A 19553-nucleotide genomic window follows, 5' to 3' on the forward strand; every position below is an offset into this window, starting at 1 on the left:
AAACAAGCATCAGTGTGCATGCTTATGCTGCCACATGCAGCGACCCTTGTGAGTCCTTACACCCCAACGAGGACTCCCCTTGAAGACGGGCAGACAGGGTCAAAGGATTTCACACAAGGCTTGATATCTACAAGTAATGGACAATGTTGCCATTTGCCTGAATCTGTGAAAGATCCCTGAATTCATTTTATGTTCTTTTCAGATGTCAGTCAGCTGTTCAGTCACTCATCAAATTCTGATTGAACACCTCCATTGCCCAGGCAGCAGGAAGAGCAGCAGAAGAGTCTTTCTTTAGATGATAGCACAGCACAATTAATTCTTAAACTCAATACGAGCATGCTACACGGAACAAAGAGATGCAGGGTTGGCACTTGTGTCTAAAACACCTCAGGCAATGGTTCTCTTTGGGATGCCCTCGCCCTGGAATAATTCTTAAGACCAGTCTCTCTGGGGCAGCACAACTCACAGAAAGAGTACTGGGAGCAATCTGAAGAAAAATAAACGTCTGGATGGTGAGCATGTGTTTTAATTTCAGCACTAAGAAAAGCACAGACAAACAAATTAAACAGCCAGAACAACTCCTGTAACCTACACCTGAGACAACAAACCACAGGGGCAGCCAAAGTCACTGCAGGACAAAAATAATCTTCATTGGGAGAGATTACAGCAATGCCATTTCCCTTAAAGCACAGAAATGTTCTGTGGTGCCTAACACACAGCTTGGAAGAGCAATGTCACTAAAGGGATCTCAAATATAAAAACCCATCAGGGCTGGAAAAGGTCCAGAGAAGGACAAGTTAAGTGACAGCAGGGGGTAAGGTTCTTCCATAGAGAACCAACCAAAAGCAAACAATTCAATTATTCCAAAGGGCAGTCTGAGTAGATCCCATACACTCCTCTCCTCCCTGCCCATATAAATCTGACAGTTCCTTGAAGAACTTTTCCAACAGTAACATCTTCCAGAGTCAGCTACAGTACACTGAGCATACTTGCTCTTCTGGCATGTGGTCACCCTGGCAAATGAAAGGACCTCATCACCTGCTTTGCCATAACATGTTTACCATAAGAAACTTCACATGCCTTATGAATCTCTTAGAGCTGTAGTAGAAAAAAATATTCTTTAAAGTTGGGGAAAATCACTCAGGATGTCTGTCAAACTTGCTACTATATGGTCTAGAATTGTTCCTCAGCCTTCTTACAGTCTTAGAGCTCAGACTGACTCATGTTGAGAGCACAATTGCTCCCAATTCTCATTGAATGGAAGTAAATGGAAAATTACATGACTTGAAAAAAAAAAGGGGGTTACCTCAAATGTCAATGATCCCTAAATTGACTTGGCTTAACGTAACAAAATAATAAAAAATTTTGTAGATATGGATGAGATCTAAAATTTTTATAGAAAGGCAAAGAAACAGCTGGGGTTATAGTTCAGCGAGTACAAGGCCCTGGGTTCAATCCCCAGCACTGCAAAAAAAAAAAAAAAAAAAAAAAAAAAAAAAAAAGGCAAAGAAACTAGAATAGCTAAGACAATTTGGAAAAGGACAAAGTGGGAAGAGTTAGTCTACTGAATTTCAAGTTTTATCATATAGCTACAGTAATAAAGACCGTGTATTGTTAGAGAAGGGACAGGCACATAGGTTAATGACATAAAATATGGACTCCAGATATAGGACTTTCAAAAAAAAAAAAAAAGACCCAGCTGATATTTTACAAGGATGCAAAAGTGATTTGTGATAGTCAATTTTATGTCACTGTAACAAATACTTGAGATAATCTACTTATAAAGGGAAAAGGTTTTGAGGAGGATTTGGTCCATGATTCATTAGCCCCATTTGTTCTGTGCTTGTGGTAAGGGGAGCACATCACCGTGGAAAATGTGTGGCACAGAAAAAAATAGACTCAATTCAGCACCAGGGAGAACAGAGAACAAGGAGGGTCCTGGGGTCCAAAATCCCTTTGAGGGCACATCATCTAAAAACCTCCCACTAAGTCCCACTTTGTAAAGGTTTCAAAACTCCCCAGAGCTTTTTCCCTAGGGACCAAACTTCCAATACATGGGCCTTTTGCATGACATTTAAAATCCAAACTATAGAATAATTTGAGGCATTAATGCATTTGTTTTCAGAAAGAAATGGTGCTAGAGCAATCAAACATCAGTAAGTAACCACTGAACCTAGGAACTCAACCTCAAACCTCAGACCAAAATTATCACAACATGGGTCAGAGATGTAAATGTCAAACTATAAAATATTTAGAAAAAAGTTGGAGGATATCTTGGAATACAGGATTAAACAAAGAATTCTAGACCAAACATCAAAAGTGCAATCGAATAAGGAAAAATTGATATGTTGGACTTCATCAAATTTAAATCTTTTCTCTGTGAAAGATCTCATTAAAATATGAAAAAGCAAGTTACAAAATAGGATAAAATGTTTGTAAATCACACATCTGACAAAGAATTAGTATTTAGAATTATGTCAAATGATAATAAGCAACGCAATAAAAACCTAGACAGAAGGACATGACACATGCCACTGAGAAAGGTAAACATAACAACTTGCAATAAGCACAGGAAAATGTTCAACATAATTGGCCAGTAGGGAAATGCAAATTAAAACCATGATGAGATACTGTTATATGCTAAAATTTATGAGAATGGCTAAAATAAAATAGGGAGAACACCAAAAGCTGGAGAGGATGCAGAAAAAACTGGGTCACTTATACCCTGTGGTGAGAATGTAAACTGGTGTGGTTACTCCAAAATAGTTTGACAGATCTTAATAAGCTAAATATGCAAATACCATATAACCAGAAACTGCATTCCTGGGACTTTATCCCAGAAGAATGAAGAAGTGGGTTCTCACAAAGAACTGCATATGAATGTTTGTAACCCATTTATTTAGACCAAAAAAAAAAAAAAAAAAAAAAGGTCAGATATTCTTCAACAGGTGAATGGGTAAGCAGCCATAGCATACCCATAGCATAAATTATTACTTAACGATAAAGGAAATGAACTACTGATGCATGAAGCTGTCGAGTAAAACCTCTAGAGAACTATGCTGAGTAAAAAAGCCCAATCCCAGAAGGTTATATACTATGCAATTCCATTTACATTCCTGAAGGACAAAATTACAGAAATGGAAACATAATTAGTACTTTTCAGGATTAAGGAGGGCAGAGGGGCAAGAAGAAATGACTGTAAGGGTAACATTGTGGTAAAGTAAATGTGCTGTATCTTGACTATGTCACTGTTAGTATTTTGCTTGTTATATTGCAGCACTATTTGCAAGATATTACTATGGGGAAAATTGAGTAAAGGGTACTCAGAATCTTACCGTTTATTTCTTTTTTTTTTTTTAAGAGTAAAAATAGGTTTTATTTTAAAAATGGTAGACTTTTTTTTCTTTTTTATTGTTTGTTCTATTTATTATACATGATAGCAGAATGCATTTTGATTCATTGTATAGAAATGGAATACAACTTTTCATTTCTCTGATTATACATGATATAGAGTCACACCATTATTGTAATCATACATGTACATAGGGTAATGAGGTTTTTCTCATTCCACCATCTTCCTTCTCCCTGTCCCCTCCCCTCATTTCCTTCTACACAATTCAAAGTTCCTCCATTCTTCACTTCCCCACCCCCTACCCTATTATGTACTAGCATCCACTTACCAGAGAAAACATTTGCCCTTTGATTTTTTGGAATTGGCTTATCTTAGCATAATAATCTCCAACTCCATTCATTTACCTGCAATACCATAATTTTATTCTTTGTGGTTGAGTAATATTCCATTGTGTATATATACCACAGTTTCTTCATCCATTCAACTAAGGAAGGGCATCTAAGTTGGTTCCACAATCTATCTAATCTAATTCCATTGTGAATTGAGCTGTTATAAACATTGATGTGACTGTCACTACAGTATGCTCACTTTAAATCCTTTGGGTATGGGCAAAGGAGTGGGATAACTGGGCAATGGTGGTTCCATTCCCAGTTTTCTGAGGAATCTCCATACTGCTTTCCAGAATGGCTGCACCAATTTGCAATCGCACCAGCAATGTATGAGTGTACCTATTTCCCCACATCCTTACCAACACCTATTATTGCTTGTATTCTTGATAATTGCCATTCTAATTTGAGTGAGATGAAATCTTAGGGTAGTTTTGATTTGCATTCCTTTAATTGCTAGAGATGATGAGCACTTTTTCATATATTTGTTAATCAATTGTTATTGTCTTCTGTGTCTGCTTAGTTCAATTGTAAGTATACAATCATCTCAAAGTTTAATTTTAAAAGTCTTTTTTAAAAGTATGAAAACTAAACAGGAATGAGCATGATAAGCTAATTTCCAAATATAAATTTTCCAAAGTTCTAAAGTACAAAATGTAGAGAATAAATGTTACAATAATATATTATACATAACTATATATATGCTATGCTCTGAATGTTTGTGCTCCCTCAAAATTCTCTTGCTGAACTTAATCCCAGTATGATGCTAGTAAGCAATGGGGCTTCTGGAGAGGTGATTAAGTCATGCAGCAGCACCTTCATGAATAGATCAGTGCCCTTGTGAAAACTCCCTAGGGAGCTCGTCTGCCCTGCTGCCAGGTGAAGATGCAGAAGATGACATCTATGAAGAACAGGCCCTCATCAGACATGCAATCTGCTGGCGCCTTGACCCTGGACTTCCCAGTCTCTGGAATGTAAGGAACGTTCCTAAGGCATTTTGTTAGAACAGCCTGAATGGACTAGGACAATCTATGAAGCTGAAGAATTTGTTACTCTCAGTATCACATGCTAACATGCATTTGTGTGCATGTGTGTGTGTACACATAGTTAAGAAGAGTTTGAGTAAATTCATGGATCAGCAAACCATGATAAGTCTTTATGAGAACTAGGATTGCTCAGGATTCATCTCTAGCCTCGGAGAATGTCAGAGTAGAGAAGAGTCCTAAATGGACCTGGAATTAAAGTCTAGAAAAACCACTCTTCTGACCCTCTCTGGCTAGCCCTTCTTTTGCCCTGGTGCCTCAACAACCAGTCTCAAGAGTTTCTCCAAGTTTAAGGGAAGTCACATCTTACTGTCTAAGAGATTTGTTGGCTAGTAGTTTGAACCTTCTAGAAAAGCATTCTCTCATGTAGGCCATCAAAAAAAAACCTCACCGTCTATTCTCAGAGGCACAAGACTCAAAAACCACCTGGAAAAAACGGCCCTGATTCCTTTCTTTCTGTTTTCAGATGAGAACACTAAGGTCCTCAGAGGGCCACAACTTGCTAGTCCTTTTTCACCCCATCACATAGCAAATATGAATTTAAACATAAGAAAAATTGGTAAAATGATCTAAACTGACCCTTTTTAGTAGAATGATAGGTAGTTAATGCAAACATTTAACTGAATTGAGGTTATCCTATTAGCAGGAGAGAGTGATCTCTCTACATTGCTACCACCCTGTCACCAGAAAGTTCTGTGTAATGGCCAGCTAGCTATTCCCTAGCATATCAAAGAATCAGAATGGAATTCTGATCGTCTCTAGTTACCCTTAATTTAAAACCTGACATCTTAAATTTTGCAAGCTGTATAGATAATATGAGTTCAGGGGGAGCTCAAGTCAACCATTTTAAAGGCTCCAAATACCTCAAAGATCCTGGTAAAATCAGATCATCCTCCTTATACCACTCTCATCTATAGGACATTTCTTTGTCCAATATCCAGGTATCACAGATGAGACCCAGACTTCTTCAGAAAGTACCACCCACAAGTCTTGGACTTCAGTGTCTTGCCTAAATCTGGCCTCAGGACCTTACCACTCCACTCCTCCCATTCCATGTCTAGTTTGAAGTACACTGAGACCACACTTTCCCTTGCTAACATCCTGTCTCCACATCTTATGAATTGTACTTGACAGAGAAGTAATAAGCAGTTCCCACTATCGTTGAAGACCTTTCAAGCTGGATACCCAGTTTTGCCATCTGGCCATATTTTCTTCCCCCAGAGAAGTAAAGTTTTAGTTGATTCTGAGAGATGGAGCTATTCCCAACTTGGGGTCTATACTTCTTCCCCAACCCTGAGACTATCACTCCTCAGTGGCAGGCTAGAGGTCTTCCTGATAGAGACAGAGATGTCCAGCATATTCCTGGAATTGCTGCCAACCTGATTTCTCTGCCTCTTTCTATTGCTCCAACTCATGCATCCTTGCTGTGTTGAATGGACCTGCTATTACTTAAAGAAGGTACATTGAAAACGAAGCTGAAGTCAAGTAATAATATGCTACACTTAGAGCAATCAGCAAAAGTCACCACCCCATGGGAAAGTTTCTATCCCAATCTACAACTGGCTGTATTTAATATTAAGTTGTATTTGGTTGGATTCCTCCAGAAGCAGATTCTCAGATAATAATTTCAATGGATGTCGTTTGTTTTTGAAGTAACTCCATGAAACACTGATAGATGAGTAGGACAAGGAAGAAACTAATAAAGTACATTATTAAGTCTACTGCCTTGGTGGATAAGGTTTCCATTCAGTATAGAACTTCAGGAGACAGTGCAGGACAAACCTCATAGTTATCCCAACTGGGAGGGAAGGAAGCTGGGGCACTTATACAACAACTCTCCATGTGTCATTGGTTAAAATTTGCTTCTAAGTCCACTAACTCTGCAGCACTTCCAACTTGTCCTGTACATAGATTAGAAGTGGCATGATGACCCACCAGAAAAATTATATGAAGCTCTCAGGCAGAGTCCGTCTCGTTCACCTGTGTTCACAAGGAGGTGAGTGGACACCAAGAGGGTCTGCTACACAAGATAACTCGCCCTAGCCTGTTAACTGGCTTAGAAGAGACACATTTAAATGTTAGGGCTCTTAAAAGGTAACGAATTTTGACACGTCAAAATCGCTACTTGAAAAAGACAAAGATTTACTCCACAACATTTTTTTCTTAAAACCATGTCAAAAACAGAACATACTATAAAGAGAGCATGTTTTCTCACCAGGAATTGGAAATGGAAAAAGATCCCTAGATTTTGTTTTTGTTTTTGTTTTTGCCTTGGTGACGGTTAAGGTATTGAGGGGCTGTTTATACAGAAATGAACTTCAACTTTTTAAACAACTAATGACTCACCTCCTTTTCAACCCACATGTGTCCCTAATTCACTACTGTGGACACCACACTTCAAAAAAAAAGTAGAATAAGAAAGCAAAGGCTCTTTATGATGAACTATAGACATTTATTTGGCATCATAGGATGATGATTATAGAACAAAGTGGCAAAATCCTGAAAAGGAATTTGCATTTGTGCTTCATGACAAATTGTCCCCAGGAACTGCCATAAAGAATCCCTAAATTTTCTTCTTGCAAAGGCAGGGGTCTTAAGTTTTAAACAAGTTTTTAATCAAATTCATATTTCAGTACCACAAGGAAAAATGCCCTGTTTTCTTGAACCAAAAATGGTCATTAAGCAATCATTTCATTGAGCACCTTTTATAGTGTTTACATTGGAGATACAAAGATGAATAAGGCCATACCTACGTAGAAGGTCACAATCTTTATGTTATTCATAGTAACTATGCCCCATAGGTAATTTTCCTATAAAGAGTGAAGAAGGGAAATGGGAGGCCAGATTGAGGAAAGCCTTTCCAAGTATTTTGGGCAAAGCAGACAAGGCAGATGTTCTCGTGAAAAAATGTATTGCAGGCAAAGAGAAAAGCCAAAAGCAAATTTAGGAGAAAATAGGGCGTAACCACATAAAATAATATTATATATAATGACATGTTAGACTCACTGGATCTGGAGCCACAGGAAGGAGATATCTGACCAGATGGGCAAGTGCACATATTTGGCCTCGAACAAAATCCATCCCCACAGGAATGCCGGCAAATGGCTGTGAATAAAACCAGAAGTCTGTCAGCATGTAGATTCAGCACAGGGTTAGTTGCAGGGACCCAGAACTCAAATGAGGAGACCCAGCCTCTGAGGCCCCTCATTAACTCCGCTGTTGGAACACGACCTTAAGCCTCAGGTATATTCATCTATAAAACAAGTCTTCTGGGCTAAAACTAGCTTTGAAGTTGGTAGCGACCTGACCCCGTCAGTGGTCCTCAGCCTCTCTTTAGTTACTCAATAACACTCGATCTATCAAAAGCAGGCAAGGAAGGAAAAACAAAACAAAATCTTGTGCCTAAATACACGCTTACAAGAACTCCATTTTTTATTAACTTTATGATTTAATGATTCAAAAATTGCAGCAATATTCTTGGGAGACAATTTTACTGTTAAGTGTTCAATGTTTATTTTTTGTCCAGTTCTGAATGATGCTGACAGCCCAAGGGGAGGATCTGGAATCTACTACCCTAGTTCCGATTCCAGCCAGGAAACCATTCATCTCTTAGAGAGAGTTTCATATTTTCATGCCACCCAGAGACAAATGTCATGCTTGTTCCAAACTCTCTTCTAGTGGCCAGAGGAGTAAGTTTAAATAGTATGTTCCTGCACAGCCTTGTGAGAGGCAAGCATGATGTGCAGGTTAAAATACATTAAGTTAAATGCATTAAACTCATTAAGTCCCAAGTTTTCATTCTGTGAACATAATATTCGACTATTATTTCAAAGTTACCATAAGTGGTATATTTGTTGCTTAAAATTTTTATAGGTGTTTCATATCTGGGACAATGGGTCATTATGGGTTAAAACATGAAAAGACCTTAGGATGGAGAACAGAAACTATTATGAAATAAGCTGTCAAAGAATTCTATAAACATTTATTTCAGTACCTGAAGATAACATTTTTCAGAGAATTCTACAGAACACTGGGAAAGGGTTTTGTTGTCAAGCTCATTTAGAAAATTCCAAATACCACTATCTCACCCTCCTAGTGATTCAATTTTGATCTTAAAATGAACCACAGTATACCAAAAGAATAACACAGCTTTCTAGTCAGAGTCAAGAATTGGGAATGGGTAAACTTTTTCAGGTCACCAAGCAAATATTACCTAAAATATTTTATTCTTCTCCGTAAAACATTATTGGCCAAGAGAGAAGGTGGACCTAGTGACTCCTTAATGTCCTTTCATCACTAAATTTCCCCTTTCCACTAATGAGATTTTCTGAAAACTGGAATTTATTTCACAGGAATAATGTCTATAAAGGTTCATGGAGGGAAGACACCATCACTCATTTGACTTAGTGTCTCCATTAAATAGCACCTTGTCTGGCATGTGATTTGTCCCTCAACACTTTGTTATTATGAGAATCTGGAGGTTTTTCCATGCAGCAGAAATTTTTAAAAAAGAATGTCTGGTGCCTCCAGAGTTCTTCCTTAGTCTTTCTCCTGATCTTTCTTGGATACTCTATCCCCTTCCTTTCACCTTTGTCTAAGAATTAGATCTGCTTTTGACTACCCTAATTCAATGTGCATGGTATGGGGAGGCTGTGGCCTGCTATGGCCAACAAATTTAGAAATTATATTAAGAAAATCAGTAATGATACTCTCTATCTCAAAATCTCATCAAAGTGATCATGTAGTCTATGCATCCAGGCACAACAAATGCAAATGACATACAACCTGCATCAAAGTATCTCTATGGCTTTATGCTCTGTATTTCAGTAATATTCTACAGGATGCCACCAAGTTAAAGTGTGAAAATACTTTGACAAAACTAATGGAATCCTAATATGGTTTCAGAAAAAGGAGAAGCTTAACATTGAAAGGTTCAACTCTAAACATATTAATGGCACGTGGTTACAAAGGATCAAATTCTAAGGATCATCATGCAACCAAAGTAACAAAAGAACACGCAGAATAATGTGTACTTACGAACAATACACTGATTTCCACCAGGTAAGGTTTTCCATCCAGGACAACAGTAAGCATTATAACGTGATCCACAGACATTAGGTCTGAAACAAAAACATAAAGTTCCACACTTTTTTTTAGAAAAGAAGATATGACCAAATGACAGGGAGGTAAAAATCCTTAAGTTAAAAAGCAGGATGAATCCTGGCAAACAGAGAAAGTAAAATCATGGCACTCAAGGCTAGCTTAGTAGTTTGGGACATTTTAACATAATGATTTCAGTGGGGATATTCCTTAATGTCAGCTATGTTTACAGTGCATCAGAATAAAATCCAGAGATGCAAAATGCATGGTAATACACAGGTGTAAAAATTCATGGAGTCATAGGTATCTAATTTAAACAATAAAATTTCTACGTATCTGGCTTTAAAAAGGTCATAATAAAATCTACTGCACATAAGTATCTAAATGTCTATTCTTTCAAACTGTGTGTATTCTTTTCCTATGGCCCAGGTCATCTCTAAAATGTTACCACATTCTTCCTTTCACCAAAATTACAGGAATGCAAAGTCTAACATCAGTCAGAAAAAAATAAAGGCCAAAACTTGTAAATATTTTTTTTAGCAAAGGTTTAGAAACACAGTTGATACCAGCAGTTATAGGAAAATAAAATCAATGTCACTCTGGGGTTCTTGTTTACAGACAGTTCATCACATGACTTGGAGCAAGGCCTCCATTCAGAATGCAGATGATCCATATTTAACAATGTCAGGGAGCAACTGTGTAAAGAGCTGGCTATTCCTTCACTGGAAAATAAGACACAATGTAACACACAGAGACCCAGAAGAAAATATTCACTTTTCTGCCACATCCTTTGAGCCTAAATGTTAAAGCTAGTCATTGAAGGTCAAATGCTTTGCAATCAATTTCACAAACCAGATGCTGTTCCAAGGCTTGCTAGCGGAAATAGTGTAGTTCCACAGGCATAAGCCTCTAAACACAAGAGCACAGTTGAAGTGTATTTCTCAGTTGAGGGGCACTCTCCACATGCAGACCAGAGGCAATGGCACAGAGCTCTCCTGCACTTCCTCTGAGATCTCCTTCCACCTCACGCAGGACTGGGAACCAAGGTAAGGTCTTTGCCCTGTCCTCTACTCTTTTCATAGCCCAGAAAGACTGGATCACTCTGCAGCACACAATGCATACTTCAGACTGACTGATGCTAAGGTCAGAAAGAGAGCCAGGAAGGAAGATGGAGGGGCTAGGGAAAAGACCCTAACTCCAGCAGCCCAGAGCTGCTCCATGGTTAGAAGAGAAATAACTGGAAAGAGGCTTAATATGTGCATGAATTAAAGGCCTCTCTGAGTCTGATGCTCTTTTGGGTACACATTGGGATAATAAAATACTTGCCACAATGTCTGCATGCAAGGTTTCATGTATGAAAAGGACAATGTGTGTGCAGCACATATCATCATCATGATAGGATCATCTTCTGGTCTAAGCTCCTACTCATTTTCTAACTCAGTCAAAGGAACTACCAGGGATTCTGTCACAGCAGTATTTTTACTGAGGATTCTAAGCCAATAGTTCTCAATGCTTTGTCCATCCTATGACAAAGTAGTGTCCCAAACATCAGTATCCAGAACTCCCTGGGTAAACTGAGGAATCTCAAAAACAGGAGTGAGAGAAGACAGGGTAGAAAGCTAGGGCATGTGCAGGAAGACACTCAAAACTTCCAAATTTTATAAAATTTCTCTTGATTTAAAACGACAATCCAGGCCAAAGTCAACTGCCTCAAACCTTCCCCACCAACAGCCCATTACGACAGTTCTCCTGGATCCAGTCCAACCCCAAAGCAAATCCTGGAATCGCTTCACAGAACCCCTGGGCCTTTGCAGGGTGCCCTGTGGCTGGAGTAACTAAGTTTTTCAAACAAAAATCAGGTCATATTGTCTAACAAAAATGAGTGTATTTATGGAGTAACAACACATATAGCAGGGTGAAAAAGCTAACAGAAAAGGATCACAAATCAGTCATTTCGATCCTCCAAAGTGAGATATGCAAAAGATTTCCCAAGGTACCTGAAAAAACCATAGTACTATGAAGACTCTTTATTTTTTTTCAGTGTTTAGAATCAATCTCCAGTCACAACATGGAAGATCTTACAGTTCACTATGGTTACGAAATAAAATGTTCTAAACCTTCATAGTGTGAAAGCAATGAGACAGATAGATGAAAAAACTGGGGAACGAGTCAGGAGGAAAGGTGGCAGGGGGGAAGCAACTGATCCAAGAAAGAGTTTATTACATAGTGTTTTAAAATAACCAGTAAATAAAGTCCTACTGCAATTATTTTAAAAAAATTAAGCAGAGAGAAAAAGTATTAAGTCCTCATCTTTCATAGCAATAGGTACCATTTAAATCTAAACACAGAAGTACAAGCATAGTAAATGGTGCTATAGAGGTAAATATGAGAAGAATTCAGAACAGAAGGGGTTAAAACTAGCCTTAAAAGATGAGGACCTGGAAAGCAGAGGCAGCTTTCTTTTCTTTTGTCATTTAATACCTATCCACAACTGTTGATTTTTTTAAATTGTGCTCTTACACTTTGATCACCATCTTTAAAGGCAACATTACTTTTTTTAAAATATTTTTTTAGTTGTCAATGGACCTTTATTTTATTTATTTATATGCAGTGCTGAGAATCAAATCCAGTGTCTCACACGTGTTAGACAAGAGCTCTACCACTGAGCCACAACCCCAGCCCACAACATTACTTTTAAAGTATGAATATCTTACCTTTCAAATCGGAAGCTTTCACACACAGCTCCCTTTCATTAGTGTATTCCATTTTCATTTTACTCTACTTAAAATTCTATATATAATTGAAGATTATGATTGCATTTGCATCTCTTTTTCAGTTTTATAACTTTATCTTTTCTAACAGGTAATATATTATTTAATTTCAGTTGTTTCAATTAACAATATCACATGACAATGACTTTTACTCTTCTTGCCACTCATTCTTTAGTTAAATACTTTTTTAGTTAAATATTATTACATTGTGTGGCTTAACAAAAAGTATAGAAAGATATATAATTTCTCCCCTGCTAATTTTGGTCTTCAGAACTGCAAACTCACAGAGCTCATTCGAACAAGCTGGGTGGCATTTGTTCTACTTACACACAGGAAAAAAAAAAAAAAACAAAACAGCTCTAATTCTAGAAATAAATGAATGTCTTATTTAAGTTGGAAAGCAGTAAAATATGTAAAGTCTAAATGAAATGAGCTGGATTATTTCCATTATAAAAGACTTTATTCTAAGGTTTCAGTACAAACAGCATTTACAGAGAAGATAAATTTTTAATAAAGTTACTCTTTTGTATAAAGGAAAGTGTATCATTCACACCATTTTCTCTTCCTTTTCTCCTCAAAAGCCATCTCCACCAATCTATTGCCCCCAAAAAGTCAGAGTTAAAGCAGTTGCATTCAGTAAATTGAAGAATTAAAATTCAAAGAGAAAAGAACTTTTTCGTGCGTGTGTACCAGGGATTGAACGCAAGGGCACTTAACCACTGAGCCACATCCCTAGTTCTTTTTAATTTTTTATTTTGAGACAGGGTCTCGCTAAGTTGCTTAGGGCCTCAATAAATTACTGAGGCTGGCTTTGAACTTGAAATTCTTCTGCCTCAGCCACCCAAGCAGCTGGGATTACAGGCACGCGCCACCATGCCTGGCAGGGGAAAGAACTCTGTGCTAAATGTTAAAGATACTTTCGTTCATTCTCATAACAACTCTTTGAGATAAGTTCTATTGTTACTTTATCTTTTATACTGTAGAAACTATGGCACATAGGAAGATAAACTAAATAGCCCAGGTCTCATAACTTGGAAGTATATAATGGGGATGGTAACTTAGGAAATCTGATTCCACCCAGATTACATTCTTTTGACCACTATGTAAGAACAGAGATGCACTTAAAAGACAAGATGATATTTCACCCACTGGTTTTTGTGGTGACATGCATAATAAAAATTATACAACATCCATCAATAGACTAAAGATAAAGCATATTTTGTCTTTTTACCTGAATTCTAACAGTCCATGGGGCACAGGAGTCTATATTCCACTTCACCACTGTGTTACGTTTTTTAAAATACCAGTCTTCATCTGTAACTTCTCTTACCAACTACTTTGAATTCTGTGCTCTGTAACAACCCAACTCCATCACCCTGGGGGATGGGTGAGCCTCAACAGGCTTGATATTTGGATTCAGTTCAGACACAGCACTCAGAGATTGTGTGGGCTAACTAAAGCCTCTCTCGATGGAGCAAACAGCTGGGCTCTACCACATCTGACCACATCATTGCAAGAATTGGCCTCTGTGCAAGATGTCTGCAGCATGTCCACATTCCTTAGCCAGAACCCACTTCTGCAAGTTTGGCCTTTCGTACAGCAAGATAGCCTTTCTGCTTCTTCTCCCAAGTGCAAACTCCTTTTCAGACAAGGTTGGGGTAATAAAAACAAGGTCAGGGGGCTCTTATTTCACATGTGAGAGTTTCCCAGCCTGTGCAGTGATTAAGACCTTGGGCAAGGAGAACATTAAGCATCAGATAAAGGCTAATGAGGTTGACCCTGCTCCATGAGTAGCCTGCTTTTTTGATCTTTAAGGCAAAAATGACAATTGACCTCTTGAGTATAAATGTGAAGGGATATCAAAATGCATGATCCCTCACAAAATAAAAGGCACCCAAGAGCTCATGTAACATGTCCCAAGATGATACCTTAATATCCCACTGTTCCAGAATTAAAACACTTTCCACTGACAAAAATGTGATAGATAATGGGACAATTATACTACCTACACAAATGGACTCCATGTATTATTAACTGCACATCATGATTTTGTTTGCTCTTTGACAAAGTTTTATCAAGATAAAAAGAAGAAAGAAAATCCCTGAGTGCTGTCTGCTGAAGGTACCTATAATGCTTCAACAGCCTTTGCAAATCCACCCCCACCTTTGCTTTAGCACCTTCATTCTGCTTCTTTGCTGAAGGCAGAGGTCAAGTCTCTCAGCAGTGATTTGAATACCACGTGTGACTGCCCCAGCCCGTCTGCCAGTCACAACAACTGGAGGAATGAAACGTCAAACCCTGGTAATGAAAACAGCTTCCGTGGCCTCCTCAAGCTTCAGCTGGGCTCTGCAGATCACAGACTCAATTTTGGATTGTCTGGATCAACACTGGCGGGGACACAGACAATCCTGGTTTTCTACTTTGAAGATGCAAGCCAGCCAACCTCTCTAACCTACTTCATGCAGTTTTTCTTAATAAAAATAATCCAGAAAGGAACAGAATGAATAGTTCATACTCTGGTTTTCAAGAGTTTCATTCCCTCCTTGCTTTCTCCATTGCCTGTAGACTAGTGACTTCATTATCACGTCCTCCAAACCTAGAATTGGTTTTTCACTCTCCTCCCTCACTCTTTCTTCCCTCCCTACCTTCTTCACCTCTTCTTTCCTCTCTCCTTTTGTCCTTGTCTCTGATTCATATTCCCTTCCCCCTCTATCTTCAGTTCCTGTTTTCAGGGCATATACAATCAAGTGTTTTGTTACCACCTTGAACTTGGATGCAACATTACACGGTTCATCTTTCTTTGTAATCAGTAAGTTCACCACCATGTGCACAACAGATACATGACTGATCAATGCCCACAAGCATAAAGCCATTCAGCAATGTTTAACGAGAACCTATTATGTACCAGGCACTCTGTTAGATAAGAAATGAAAGTGACTAATAGCAATCTAATTCCCAGATCTTGGTTTCTAGATCATTCTCCTCTAAAAGTACCAGAGATGCTGGGAGAAACAACCAATTCTTAAGACTGGGAAGGAAATATACAAGATGAGTCTGCAGCATCTTGCAGTTGCAGAAAGTAAGAGAATGCTACACAAACAAATACCCACAATGACAGGGAAGTGGCAAGGGACAGGTGCCAAATGAAAGAACTCCAAATGCCCAGAGCTAGAAATTTTGAGCAACAAAATCACAAAGGTAACATTGCATTATAACCCAAATTATAAAATAAATATCCATGAGTATCCATGAGTCCATGCTGATAAATAAATAATTGGATAAATGTACAAATGGGAGAGAAGTGACAAATCTCCTGTGCTGGTACATTACAAAGCCTGACACTCCACCTCTGAGGAGACGAAGCATAACTCCTACTCCTTACACGTGGGTTGCATATCCAGACGTCCGTTCAAAGAGCACAGAATGGAAAGGGGCAAAAAAGAGTAACATTATAGAGGAGAAACCTGCTAACACTACGTTAGCCCAGGTGAACAAGGTTTACAACAACGGTGAGGTCATTTTGATACCATAAACTCTGGGTACGATGTGATGAAAATGGAGCCCAGCCTCTGTGATCCTCTTCCCCAAACCCATAACCCCAGTTTAATGGTGACCAAAACATCAAAGAATTCCAATTAAGGCTCATTCTACAAAATTCCTGACCAGCACTCTGTAACACTGCCAAGGTCATAAAGAACAAGGACAGTCTGAGAAACTGTTAATAGCCTAAGAAGTCTTGACAACTGACTATAATATGACATCCTCAATGGAATCCTTAACATAAAAATGACATCAGGGGAAAAACTACGGAAATGTGAAGAATAGGCTTCAAAACGATGAGTATGTATCAACATTGGTTCACAACTGTGACAAATTTACCATGCTAATATAAATGCTAACAACAGTGGGCACCCAGGCATGCCCTCTACCCCACACACAGACAAAGATGAAGAAAGAGAAAGCTGAAAAGGCAGTTCCCTAAATCTGGGAGGTCACTTTAAACTGACAGCCAATTTAAATCCTGTTAGGATCTTTTATAGGAGACTGGAACATGTGCTTCTATGTGTTTTTCTTTGGGGAGAAAAAAAAAAAAAGGAAGAATTTAAAGCTCAAAAAGCCACGGGGTGCACTATAACAGGAAACAAGACATTGAACCACAAAGACCAGAAGCACAGATGTTGAAAGAACACCTCTGTGCCGTGAGGCCTGACTCCTCTGAGGCGCAGGGCACTCCATGCTTCTGGTTCTCTGGATTAAACATCACTAAGAACACAGGATTCTGCTCAGATGGCTAAACCACCTGAGAGGCCCCTGAAGTTCTAATAACAATGATTTAACTTGCTGGCCTACTTTGCACCTCCTCTCTGGAGAAGGGATCTGTCCCTGGCCTGCGAGCCTCCCTGACTGGTTGTGTAAAAGGGGCTCCCACTGAATATATGGAGGGAGAGGTGTATTTGTTTCTAATTTGGAACTACTGTTTGACCCTTTAGGGATGAGGAAAGGCTGCCTCAAAACAAAACAAACACCAAAAATGGCACATCTCAAATTTGTATTTCTTGAATATCTGAGAAAATCTGACCAATGACATCGTGAAAACATATGATGTTTTTAAGAACTGCTTCCCAGAACTCTGCAGCCCCGTTCACTTTCCCGGTGAGTTCAAGCACTACCATGACATTTTCTTTGACTGGGATATTCACTTTATATTATTCAAGCCAAAGCCACACTGTACTTTTCCAAAGGGTAGATAAAATTATAGAAATGACTGAAAACACAAAACAAGTGAAGCAGGAAGGTAAGCCAGAGCTTGTACAGTGAGGCAGGTTGGGGGTGGTATCATGGAATCCGCTGCTCCCTCACCTCCTTGTTATCACCCGCAGAAGAAAAACGGATTGAAACCATGATTCTCACCACTTCCCAGAAATTCTCAAACCAAGAGTTCTGTCCAGGGAGATAATATCTTTTGAATGTTCTGGCAGCCCCAGAAAAAGACAGGAAAACCAGCCAATGGGGTCAGGCATAAGGAATAGAAGTGGGTTCTCAGGACCTGCGAGTGCAAGGTGACTCGATACTTTAGTTCTGAATACTGGCAGCTCCCAACTGACAAACAGGTAAGCTCTAAAATTTCATTTCTACACATTGGTATTTAGAAGCTGGAATGGCCTTTCCAACAGAAACAATGTTAATAGGTGGTGGTTTAGTCCCCAAGCTAGTCAAATAGCGGTCTCTAGGCTACATTATCAGCTAAATAGGTCATTGTGGGTTGGTCTGGGAACCTGACCACAACTTAAAATGTTGTTTTATGGAGAACATTCCACAGCAGGCAACCTGAAGGAAACTTGGCCATGAAAACCCACCATGCCTCAGCTATAGTAAGCTGCCCAGTGATCTGTAGAACTGAACACCTTAAACTCCAGCAACCCCACACAGTCCTGAGAGGGCAGCCAGCCCTAGGTCCAATGCCCTATCCAAACCCAAGCACAAGACCATTAGGGCCAATATGGAGTAACCATAAGCCCATAAATCAGTTATAGGATGTTCTAACCCTCTATACCTGATTTCTTTTAAAGACCAGAAGATCCTACCCCACCAGCAACTGTAATACAAAATCTGCACCCAGACCTGGCTCAAAGACCAAGAATTGAATGAGTTATTTCTAAAAAGAGTGGTTTCCAGATGAAGCAAAGAAGAAAGTCAGTTTTGAACCTTATTCTTATACCCAAGTTATTCAAGCATTTTGGATCCCCTGGAATTGGATAATTATCCTCTTTTGTAATGGGAGTTCCTTAAAGAGAGTTCAGATTTATCTTTGTAACCCCAGGTGCTAATACAGTACTTGAATCTTAAGTGGTGAATAAAGATTTAGGGTTTCAAATCTACTTACAATTAAACAACATACCCAAGCAAGAATTCTATCACAGTGGTATTTAATTTACTGGAAAGGTTTATAAGAAATTAAATAAAGGAAAAATATAATTACCAGTAAGAAATCAATATCATTTCATTCCCCTTTTCTTAGTTTTGAAAAATTAAAATTAAAAAATCAAATGTAAAATAAAAGATACCCATAAGTGGATACATGATGTCTGAGAATGAAATTCTTTCATATTACAAATGCATCACTTAAAAACGTGTATCTCAAAAGCCTTCCATATTTTATAGCTCAAACTCATTGATCTTTTAGCTCAAACTTTATTTCATAGTAGTCAACAGGCAATGAATCTTTTTTAAAAATTTCTCTACCAAACTCTTTCATTAAAATAGGAACAGCACTGTTGCTAAGAAACTAAAAAGTAAAAAAATAAAGAGAGAGAGAGAGAGATCATTGACAAATTTTAAGTTTCTAAAAAGAGAAAGCTGGGTAAAAGCATAGAACTATGGAGCTCATTTCACTGAAATTAGCATTTCCTAATTTTAGGGGCATAAAACTTGACATGCTTTTTTTTTTTTTATTTTGCCATTGAAGCCAAATTGTAAGCATTTATTTCTAAACATTTAGATATCTGGAAATTTTTAAATAAAATAGTCTACATGTGAAGGAATTGAATTAAATAAGTACTTTATCTAGTCCATATGAAGTCATACTGTAAAATAAAAATAATTAGTCATTCTCAGAGAACTTTATAATTTACAAAATTATCATGCAAATTTTCCCCAAAACCCTGTCAAGAAAATGTATTGCTATACTCATTTTCAAATAAAGAAACTAAAAAATCAGAGAAGTGAAGTAGTTTTTCTTCCCCAAAGGCTACCCCAAAGGAAACATGTCCTAAATCACTAATTTAAAAAAGAGAATTTATGAATAAAATGTTCCAAGATTAGTGCTAAAGATTTTTAGATTGAAGATTAGGAAGATGTTTCCATAAATACCTCAAAGAGAATGTGTTCTCTTTTTTACAAA

General features: G+C 38.2%; 1 protein-coding gene across 1 annotated transcript in view; it reads right to left on the bottom strand.

The window, feature by feature from the left end:
* The window catches only part of FBN1 (fibrillin 1), a 252572-nt gene that overhangs the window by 213920 nt on the left and 19099 nt on the right, over window positions 1-19553 (bottom strand). The window contains exons 3-4 of the mRNA XM_079128081.1: window positions 9819-9901; window positions 7788-7886 (exon numbers count right to left, since the gene is read on the bottom strand). Of these exons, the coding sequence (XP_078984207.1) occupies window positions 7788-7886; window positions 9819-9901 (182 nt within the window). The remainder of the gene's footprint in view (window positions 1-7787; window positions 7887-9818; window positions 9902-19553) is intronic.

Source organism: Sciurus vulgaris (genome assembly GCF_902686455.1).
Source record: "Sciurus vulgaris genome assembly, chromosome: 2".
Taxonomy (NCBI): Eukaryota; Metazoa; Chordata; class Mammalia; order Rodentia; family Sciuridae; genus Sciurus; species Sciurus vulgaris.